The 12,296-nt window shown below is 27.2% G+C and overlaps 1 protein-coding gene across 10 annotated transcripts in view; it reads right to left on the minus strand.

Annotated features, from left to right (window-relative positions):
- Prosap (prosap) overlaps window positions 1–12,296 on the minus strand; it is a 133,569-nt gene that overhangs the window by 29,198 nt on the left and 92,075 nt on the right. For 9 of the 10 annotated variants that reach the window (XM_067276856.1, XM_067276859.1, XM_067276858.1 and 6 more), the window contains 3 exons: window positions 9,330–9,497; window positions 8,914–9,175; window positions 6,902–7,204 (listed from right to left, as the gene is read on the minus strand). In XM_067276856.1, the coding sequence (XP_067132957.1) occupies window positions 6,902–7,204; window positions 8,914–9,175; window positions 9,330–9,497 (733 nt within the window). The remainder of the gene's footprint in view (window positions 1–6,901; window positions 7,205–8,913; window positions 9,176–9,329; window positions 9,498–12,296) is intronic. The other variant, XM_067276864.1, reaches the window with a different exon arrangement.

Raw genomic sequence — 12,296 nt, forward strand, 5'->3', positions numbered from 1 at the left:
AACATTTCTGCAAACTATTTAGAAGAAAATTTACAAACAGAATTAATACCATATGATATGTGATATGTTTATTGTTACCATAATAAGCTGTATTTAAATAGTTTAGAAGTAAAAAAAAAATCTATTATTATTTGCAAAGGAAGTTAGAGTTATGGAAAATCTTTTATATTGTATTCTATGATATCAACTATACTGAAAACTGCTTTAAAAGCTAAAACTTTTTATTATAGTATTTGGAATAACATTTGATATGATTTTTACATAAAATTTTTCACAGGTTTTTTTTTTTTTTTAGCTAATTATCTAAGATATAGATCAAATTAATAATAATAAGAGTATTATTTATGGAAATGATGTTTTGCTTTTGAAAAAAATTAATTTATTAATAAATTCCATAGTAATTATGAAAAAACACTGTAGTTGGCATTATACCATCCTGATTGAAGAAAACAATGAAAAATTTTATTTAAAAAAATCAGTATAATCATTATTAGTGGACTTAATGGCATAATTTTATTTTTGGCAATTAAATTTGGTAAATGAAGAATTAGTGCAAAATGGTATGGTTTTATTTTTCTCAATAATGGTTTATTTTGTTCGATTAACTCTATTGAGAATCAAAATAAAAAGCAAAATGCTGAATCATTTAATAAAAAAAAAATTATCCAAACTCTTCATAATGATAATGACAGTGCAGTAAAATAAATAGAGCAGTATTGACAAAGAATAAAGAAGTTCAAATAATCATATTAATTTAATTATAATTAAATATTAAAAGAACTAAAAAATAATGTATATTCTTTAATACTTAATTTCTTCAATACAAATATTGCCCTCTTTTACACGTATTTGCAAATCACCAAAAAAAATCAAAATAAAGAAATTTGAGATGAAAATGTTTTATAACATTATAGTCTTACTTCTGAAAGCATCTGTGACAGCATTTTAAAAAGTCAAAAATTTCTTCATTTTTTTTTTGTTTTTTACATATGTAACTGTAATGTTATATTAAGAAGAAACAGATGCAAAATAAATGGCTTTGAAGTCAATAACAAAGCTGGTAAATATTAATGTACAACAAAAAATACTGAATGTGACACTTAGAGAAAATAAAGTGCTTCCAAAGATTTAGACATGATTTAAATATTTTAATTAAATATAGTCACAGAAAGAAAAGATTTTATAATGAAATTTATGAAAATGACAAATGATATTATTAGTGATTAAATTTTTTTTTAATTTGTCAACAGCTGAATTAACTAACAGAATTTAATACAGTTTTTTCACTAGAAGACTGTTTCAAATTTCAAACAGTCAATTTCAATATCCTATATTATATTTATTTTTAATATTTGAAAAAAAAATATATGTATATATATATATAACTAATGATTTACAGATACAGTAGTGAACCGAAAATCGGAATCAATTGGGGACTGAGGTTGTTCAGATTAGGGATTTGTTCCAATTACCGATTATGTACGAAAAAATATATTAACCTGTCCGATGTTCAAATTTTTCTCCGTTGCGTGTCGCTTTGTGTCGAATTTTCGTCGATTTTAAGCCTAACGAAAATTTTTATAATAATAATCGAGGCTATCGTATCGTTAAAAATTATTTCTGCATTTTGTACAAACAAAATAAATATATTGAAGAATATAAAAACATGAAAATTATACTTTAGAAGTAAATTTAGTATCAAAAACATTCGATTCAGCACGACACAGTCCGACTGAAAATCGTGCCGATTACCGGCGATTCCGATTACCGGAGTTCCGATTTACGAGTCTCTACTGTATAATCATTGCAATTTGCAAATAAACCAATGATGATGTTATGATGAGATATATAACAGTCATTATTTTTCTTGCAACATTATTAATTATTTTTTTCATTTTAGAAAATGAGAAAAATAATTAATAATGTTACAAGAAAAATAATTCAACACAAATACATTTTCACTATATATCAAAGGATACAACAAATAAATATTGTAGAAAATAATAAATCTTTTAATAAATATATTTTTAAAATATCAAAAAATATTTAACTTTTACTGATTTGAATCAATGGGAATTGAAATTAATAAGTTTATTTTAGAATAAATACAATGTATATACACTGGTGGAAAATAAAATCCCAACTCCAAGAAAGAGTTGTGCTAGATAAATGAAACTTGGTGGGTGCGTTTTCATATCTGAAAGATGATGTCTATTCAAATTTCACACTAGACGAAGAAGAGTGGCACGAGTAGCACCACTATGAACATGCAAATCACATTTGCTGTAAATATGTGATGTAAACTTGTTGAGCATTATTTATCATTTAGATTGAACATTGTGAGTTAAGGTTTGAAGGTTTGAGTCAAGAATGCCTTTAAGGAGACAAAGAAGGCAGTATCAACATCTTGCTGAGTTTGAATGAGGCCATGTGAAAGAGCTACGAGAAGGGGATTTTCTTCCTGTGCTACTGCAGAAAGACTTGGCAGGGATGTATCCACTGTGCATGATTGTTGGCAGCTGTGGTCACAGGAAGGTACTGTCTCAAGAAGACCTGGGTCCGGCTGCACATGGGCCACTACTGAGAGGGAAGACCACTGTATTTGCTGCATAGCTATGGTGCATCGTACTGCATCTGAAGCAGAAATTAGAGTTTCTGTTGGCACCAGGGTGACCCAGCAAACTGTAACAAATCAATTACTTGAGGGACAGCTCTGAGCCAGATGCTCTGTGGCATTCATTCCACTAACTCCAAATCACTGCCATCTGCAACTTCAGTGGTGTCGAGCAAGAGCTCATTGGAGGGCAGAGTAGAGAGCTGTTGTGTTCTCAGATGAGAGTCATTTCTATCTTGGTGCCAGTGATGGCCGAATGTTAGTTAGAAGGAGGTCAGGTGAGCATTTGGAACCAAGTTGTCTGTGGCATAGACACACTGGACCTACACCAGGAATTATAGTCTGGGAAGCGATTTCCTATGACAGCAGGAGCACGCTCGTCATTATTCCAAGCACCTTGACAGCAAATTTCTATGTCAGATTGGTGATTGAACTGGTTGTACTGCCATTCATGAGCAATATTCAAGGAGATGTTTTCCAACAGGATAATGCTCATCCTCATACCACTGCTGTCACCCAACATGCTCTACAGTATTGACATGTTGCCTTGGCCTGCGAGATCACCAGATCTTTCTCCCATCCAGCACATATGGGACATTACTGGATGACAAATTCAGCATTGCCCACAACCAGCATTAACTGTTGATGATTTGACTGACCAAGTGCAACAGGCATGGAACTCCATCCCACAAAATGACATGCAGCACTTGTACGACACAATGCATGCATGCTTGCATTCAAAATCGTAGCTACTACAGTGGTTATTAATGTACCATCATTTCACATTTGAAATGGATCTTCTCGCACATACTTTAGCCTGTGACCTTAAAAATTCAATCAAATAAATATGTTACCTAGACAAATGCTTTGCCTGAATTTCATTCTTCTAAACTAACTTTTTCTTGGTGTTGGGATTTTATTTTCCACCAGTGTATGAATATAAATTATTTGTACATATTTTTCAAGCGTAACAATAGTAGTTTTGAACCAAATATGTAAAATCATTACATTATTATTAACAACTAACGCATCAGAGATCCAAATTTTTATTGCTTTTACTCAAACTGCAGCAGGTGATCAGTCCTACAGTAAGTAAGAGAATAAGGCAAATTCTTTATTAAGCAACCATCTTACAGATTGAGTTGTATTTTTATTTTATTCCAATAAAAATAAAAAAAATAATAGTTAATGAATCTGAATTATTTTAAATAATTGATTCTATCAAATTCTCATTATTATTGAAAAGAATTTTTATAAGTTTTTCTTCATACTATAAAATAACTATTTATGAAATAAACAATTTTATCACTTTCCAAAACTAATAATTAAATTGAAGATTTTGAAGATGATATCACAAATATTTTAATAGAATTAGAAAATTGAATAAGAATTTATTTATCTTCTAGATTATTGTTGATTTCACATAAATAATGATGAAAAAAATTGTACAAAGGCAATAACAAAAGTCACCAAATTAGTTTTAAAAATCATGTAAAGAATTTGTTGAAAATACAAAATATACTCTCACAAGACAATATAAATATTTTATAACAGAATAAAATAAGTTATTTTAAACATATTTTAATAGTTTGAATCTGGCTTATACACAGGATTTTTAAAAGGGCAAGAGTTTAAAAAGAAAACTATTATTTTTTCATAATTTAATTTATTAATTTTTCAATTTAGGTATACAGAGTACACAATACAACAGACTAAGGAGAAATTGAACAGGTACAAAATATTATATACAATATACTGTATTATTAATATAGTAACATTTTTCTGTTTGAATTTCAAATGGGAGAGATTAAATCCCCAAACCCTCATGCTCAAATTGAATCATAATTTCAGTATGATTTTAAAAAGTAAACAAAATACAATTTTCATTTTTAAAAATTGAGAATATGTAAGTTGTTTGTAACATTCTTTTGTACTGAAATAATGAAACTTTCAAATTGTAATGAAATGCTTTAATTAACTCAAATGCTATGCATTCTTCAATATTTATACATATTCCATTACAGTGAGCCATGAAGATGAGAATACATTAATGGATCACTAATTCACTACCAACTGTCATAAATTTAAAATGCAGGGAAATTGTATAATGTTTCCAATATTCTTTTACAAACTAAAAATGTTTTCAAAAATTTATTATCTGCTCAATTAGTTGCAAATGAAAAATATAACCGAAACCTTTAAATAGTTAAAAAAAAAAAAAAAAAGTTAGAATGTTATAGAATTGAAAAGATATGGGTTCCAGAATTAGTGTTTAAATAAAATTGCAAAATAAAATTATTGAACTGAAATCATTTGTGTTTAAAGTATAGAAATAAAACCAACACCAATAATGTAGATATCTGCAACTTTTGATGATAAAAGTATAGATAACTACATCTATATATCTATAGTTGTATTTATTTGTTATTCATCCTGTTGTCATATATAATTATACTATTGTCAGATGATATAATTATGAAAAATACAACATAAGTTGAGCATAGAGGTATTTGTCATATATTATATCTAATAAAAATTCTATTAAATCTAAGGCAATCTCAGAAAAGGATGAGCTTGTCCCTCAAAACTAGAATGTATCTGAGAATAAATAAACCTGTTTTTATACGTTTCTTACATTGCTATTATTTTTAACTAGGTTTTTTGTTTTAGTTTTAATAAATAAAAAGCTACAAATTTTTATTTTTACTCTATTAAATTTTCATGACCATTTTCATAATATACTATGACAGAATATTATTAAAAGATAAAAAAAATTAATGTTTTTAGATCTATAATTCAGTCCATATTTATATGTATTGGCACTCTAAGTTCATATCAAATTTGACTTGAATTAACTAATAGAAATAAGCATTGCTAAACTAACTGAGACATTTACTTGCTACATTCCTTCACAATTCTTATAAGTACACAAATAATAAAGCTTCAATTTTATGGAATTATTTTCATAAAAAGCAAAAAAAAATTATCATGATGCTGAAAGATTAAATTCATTTTTACTTACAAGGAAAGGCTATACTCCATAGAATACAGATTTGGCTCATTTTTGCTATCAACTAATGCATGTCAATATGTGATTATATACATACCTTTACAGAGATGCCATTGGACACTTATCTACTCTCAAGGAAAAACAATTTAAATTTTAAAACATTCCTAATTAATTTTAAACATAAATTCATAAGAAGAATTATTAAAATTTCAATATTTATTAGATTTGGCTTTGGTCTACATCCCTGAAAACTTAAGATCAAGTTGTTTTAAAATTTATTTTATTTTCCTTTAATTAAAAAAAAAGACAATTCAAATTTTATTTTTTCAATCCAACTTTTATTATTTTTAGTTTTTTATTGTATTCTAATATGCCAATACTGTTATTAATTGTTTAGGCCTACAATATAATTTCAGTGAAAACAATATCAAATAATTATTCTATAAGCTTAAAAAAAGTTTGAGTTTAAGCTATTCCAACAACAGCAATGTCATAAGTTTAAAATGCTTTTTTATTAGTAAAATTTAAACTTTGTAATTGAATACAACTCTTGTTTTGAAATTATTAATATAAACTTATTAATCATACAGTGATATGAATAAATGCTTAGTATATTTAAGCATGCAAATGTTGATTATATATTTTTATAATTTATAAAAATAAAATAATTATCAATGAGTGAATTATTTTTTGTTCCATGATGTATGAAATCTATCATCAATCATCAATGTTATAATTCTGAAAAAATATTGAATGTCTTTCATTTTAGTTTTAATACTAATAACTGTAAATAGATTTATTTCTGTTTCTTTTATTGTATTGAAAATGAGCAAGTAATAAGTTATATTTGTTTTGCAGAAATTATTCTATAGGTCTAAGCAATTCATATTGGTATTAAGTATAGAATTAAAGTGCTATGAAATAGATAAAAATAAAAAATTTGGATTAAAAAAAATATTTTTAAAAGAGAGATAAATATAAACATGTATAAACATCGTTGTTACTCAGTTCATGACCTACAATACTTTAGATCAAATTTGTTAGATCAATGCTTAGAAATCCAAACTTGACTAGAAAGAAAATTTTAACAAAAGTGGAAAAGCACTTGCTGAAGCAGTATCTTCATTGTCTTCTCCACTTGGTTGTGTACAGGTGGAAGATGATCATTTTGAGACTATATTTGTGTGTACAATTATGATGCATTTTCTAGTATAGCAATAATATGTTTTATAATTCAGTAATTTGTATATAAAGAATAAATTAATTAATAAAATTACCTGTAACTACACTTGCTGAAGCAGTATCTTCACTGTCTTCTCCACTTGGTTGTGTACAGGTGGAAGATGATCCAGTAGAAGCCTCAGAGATAGTTGAAATGGAAGAGAAAGGTGGAAGAGAGCAATTGGAAGGACATGGAGAAGGTGGCTTTCCTCCTAAAGGTAATTCTAGTCTCGGATCACTGTGAGTTCGACTTAGTGGTGTAGCACTGGCCCGACGACGAGGGTTATACTGAGGAGCTTCCCGGTATGGCACTGCAACAGCAGAACCTGGCTGTAAGCAGCTCTGTCCTGGGTTTGCAACTGGGGCAAAGGTAAGTAATGACTAGGTTTTATGTTACTCTCCTGATTATTGATTTAACACTATTAGTAATAATTGCATGTGAATTATATCATAAGCAAGATACTATATCCAAATTACTGTGGTATTGTTTTTATTTTATAGAAGATAGATTATAAGCTTTGGAAAGAATGATTTTATAGATTTTGTATTATATTTTAGTTCTTGAATCTACTTTTAAAGAATGTTATTTCTATGTTGGAAATTTTATAAAAGTGTTAATTTTTAATTTATCATTAGCAAGGAATGTTTTTGCTATAAATGTGTGAGTATGTTTAATGGATTGGGCTTAAATAAATTTATTTTATATCAAATATAATTTTAATAATAGAAGAGTCCAAATTCTTACAAATCAATTTATACTTTAATTTAAAAATATACTATTTTATAAAAAAAAATACTTTTAACAATTTAGTTTAAATAATAAATTATAATTTATAAAAAAGTAATTTTTTAAAAATAAAAACTTTTAAAAATCATTTCACAGATGATCTATCAATTACATAATAAAAAGTACATTTAAGGTTAATATAAAATTTAAAAATAATATACATAAATCAAACATTTTTAAAAATGTATTTACTATAAATATCAAAGGACTACAATAACAGAATAGAATGATACATTCTTCAATAAACAATTTAAAATTTTTAACTTTATTTATTATTAAAAATGTTCAAAAAATAAAAATTTTATATCAAACTGTTTAATTAAATCAGGTATATTAATATATATGTTCTATTCATTCAATCAATTAAGAAATTTAAATATATAATCTTGTTATTTGGATAGTTGGATGGCCAAGATGGTAAAAATGTCTGGTTCAAAAAGGCAGGATGGATGGTGAGGAAATAGGGCTCTCACCATCCATCTGTCCCATTGTGGATCTTAAAAACACACAACAGCCATGAAAAAAGCCCTCAGTGTCTACAGGGCAAAATGAGAAGAAAAAATCTTATCATCATCGGATCAAGTAATATCCAAAAGAAATTAATAGTCAAAATAGCTGGTCAAATATTATCATAACACTTAAGATGCTATTGAAACAAATCTGTATTCACAGTTTAAAATGATGATTTGTAAATCTATCATCAATCATCATATAATTTTCATATAATTAAAGAAAATAGTGCAAAGTAGTAAATGTTTTAAGATCCTCTGTTAATTATCATTGTAAACTCGTATTATAAATTCAATCAAAAATATTCCTAATATTTTACATATAAGCTTTATGTTATTGTGATAACATACAAACTGATTTAATTGATATTCTTTACTACATATCCTGATCAAATTACTAGAGGAAAAATGTTTAATTAAGAAAAATTTAACTTTTGCATAACATTGCATTGTATTCAAAATCATCATCATCACTGTAAAAAATAATATAAAAACAGTTATATAGCATGTAATATTTTAAATTTATGATTTTGTTACTTATGAATTAATAACAAATTAATTTTAATGAAATGCTTTAAAAAAGTATTTTCAAGCTACCTAACATTTTAATTTCATTCAAAATAATATATTAAACTTAATTGTTAATAACTTCATGCACTGTTTGATTTATGTAATACTTTAAAAATAAATAAATAATTGAATAATATATATATTTTTCCACTCACTCTATATTTCATCTGGTTATATATACTTCATCTTATTGATAGCTTACCTATATCCTCAGGCCGGTGATTTTTTATGATTTCAGCAAGAGTAAGATTACCAGCAATCACAGCAACTTGATAAGGATTTTGGTTAGCATAATTAAGAGCATTTTTATCAGCACCACGAAAAAGTAAAACTCTTGCACTACTTTCTTGATCATTAACAGCACAAACATGGAGGGGAGTATTACCACTTGCATTTCGAGCATTCATATCAGCACCATAAAACAAAAGATGTTCTAGATGTTGAACTAAACCATGTTTACATGCCTAAATGGAACAAATTTATCTTTAATTAATAAAGCTGAAATAAATGCTAATTAATGTGAATTAATAAATATAAGAAATATGTAAAAACTTCATGAAATACATGCTTAATTGATCAATCTTATTGACTCAATTAATATAATAAAACAGCCATTACTTGATGAACTTCTTGCCATCCTTGTGGATCAGCAGAGCCAATTGATGCATGGTCATGTAACAACAATTCAGTTAACTGAGGATCACTACCATATAATACTGAATAATATAAAGCTGTCAATCCTCTAGCATCTTTGTAATTGGGAGATGCTCCTAAGTCAAGCAAAGTCTGTAATACATATTAAGAGTTATAATTTAGTCAATAAACTTTAAACACTTTCTATAACCATAATGACAATAATTCTTAATTTCCATATTCAATGAAATTAAAAAATATTAATTTTAAAATATTAAGATTCAAAATATAAAATACACTGTATAGAAAACACAGCTACCTAAAGAAAATCAAAACCTAGACATAAAACACATTTAATTCTTATTGTATCAAAGAACAAAGATTCAAAAATATGCTAAAATACTCTAAACATTAAGCTCCTAGAAGAGATTTATTCTGGATTTATTCTGTTTTTAAACAACTCTTTATCTTTGAAAACAGTGTTAACATCATGTATAAGTTGGCAATTAAATCTCAAGTTTCTAGGATTAGTCCATTACAAAAATATAAGCATTATAAATCATCAGGATATATTAAATACATCTTGGTTGATTATTGCTTCATCTAGTACCTCCTTTCTGTGAGCTTCTTCATATTTTGCTTGCAATTTATGTGCAAGTAAATGAGAGATTATGTATTGTATAAATTGCTATCACTATTTATATAATAATGGAGTAAAGAGCAAACATTAAATTTTGTTTCCATCTGAGTAAAAATGCTACCAAAATCTGATCCTGCTATAATAAGATATGTAATCTCATTCTACAGTGATCATTACAGAACTAAATTAGGCTCCCTATCACTTATATTTATTTCCTACAGCCTACCTATATTAGAAACCTATTAATCTGGAATTCCAGTTTATATGAATACAGATAAAACTACAATAATGTTAAATAAAATTTAATAAATGAATTAATGGTATGTTTATGCAAATATTTCATGGTTAAAGTTGTTGTACAACTTATTTTGTTATTTAAAAAATATTTAAAACCACTTTGAAGCTATTAAGATATTTGAGAAGTTGATGTACTTGTAGTGCAAGATAGCACAGTTAACTCCCAATTTAGTATGGTGATGGAAGGTACACAGACTGCAGTATTTTGAATTCCATAGTAAATGTGTAAATTTCTTGAAAATACAAGTAACTGTGTGATAATAGGCACTCTACTATGTTTTTAATATGTCATAAAAGAACTAAACAAAGTAAAATGCACAGTACAATATCGAAATTATATCTCATCACAAAGATTTTACTCATTTAAAAGTTTACAATAGAATCTTAAATCAAAAATTATGATTCTAGTAATTAATCATACATTAATTATGTTACATAACTATAAAAATTATAAAAAGTACCCTACATTAACCTAAAAAAACTCAACACCTTTTCAAAACTTAACAACTAGATACACAGAATCAAGAACAATATGACTCTTTTTCATGTATATTCCTACAGCTACTGACTATGGTAAATCCACAGTCTGATAAATTCATTCACCACTAAATAAGAAGTTGACTGTACTTCATTCAGTGAATTATTGATACTGAAATGACAGATTGTGTTGCTTTGAAGCATATGTTGATTCTTAAGGAAATTGAATATTTCTGACTTTTTTGTTGATTGAAGACATATGTCTGAAGATGTTATATTACAAAATCAAAGTTTTGAGTAAACTAATGTTCAAGCTTTAATTATGTAATTATTTCAGTTTAATTATATCCATGAAATAGTATGTTGCAGAGAGAGTTACTATGTCATTTAATTTTTGAGATCTTTGATGGTAATATATGAGAGATGGATACATTACACCAGTGTTTCCCAACATGGGGCCCGCGCTCCACAGAGGGGCAATTTGATTGTTAAGGGGGGCAATTCCAAAATGGACTCATCTAGAGTTTAAGTTAACTGTATAGCTGCCTGTATGTCATATTTATTGTAAATATTGATTTAACTTAGTTTTAATTTTATTTGTTCTTTGTTTCCCTTTCCTTCTAGAACTTCCCGATATAATCCTTTTCTCTTGGAGTGGGATTAACAATTCTGGGAACCACTGAGAACAAATAGATGAACAAAGCCCTGAGGTCAGTGAAAGAGGAGAAAGGACATTCTTTGCCCAGACCTCGAGGTGGGCAGATGTGAGTTGTGGTGTTCCAGGTCACATTTGGCGATGACTGGAAAGTGCAAAAGACTGATGAAAGGATTGGGTTTTATTGTGGTTACAATAAAACAGTGTGGCAATTAAGTGCAAGAAAAACTTCAACGAACATGACAACGAGAGACCTTCCAAAAGAGTTCAACATATATGTTGAGGGGCATAAGAACTTTAGAAAGGCTTAAGTGGGGCATAGCACAAAAAAGGTTGGGAAACACTGCATTACACTTTCATCCACACAAGACAACTTGTTTTTGAATGATTGTAACATAATACTTTCATCCATCCATGTCTTCAATTTAAATAATATCTTGATTAATTCAAAACCTGCATTATTGGAATATCAACACAAAAATAAACACAATCAAATCATAACAAATCCTGAGCATATCTTCTGGCTCATCATTAATGATGTCTACTTTATTTCCAATAATTCACTGTAAAGACAAGATATAATTATAAAATAAATGAAACAAAAACAAAATACTTGAAATGGAACTACCTAAACTGAATTAGGTATTAAAATTATTTTATGATTTCATTTTGTTTCTATTTTATTTATTAAATAATATTAATTAAATATATAATAATAATAATACTAATAAATGCTAATATAACTCTAAAAAAATTAAATACAACAAGATATTTAATGTTGATAAGATGTGTAGTATATTTTTTAAAGAAGCTCTTGGTAAATTTAGACAGAGGAAAAATTGTTGATTGAATTTATAATTGCAATTCAAAATTGGCTGATAAC

This window comes from Centruroides vittatus, unplaced genomic scaffold (assembly GCF_030686945.1).
Source record: "Centruroides vittatus isolate TY-2023 unplaced genomic scaffold, ASM3068694v2 contig_717, whole genome shotgun sequence".
NCBI lineage: Eukaryota > Metazoa > Arthropoda > Arachnida > Scorpiones > Buthidae > Centruroides > Centruroides vittatus.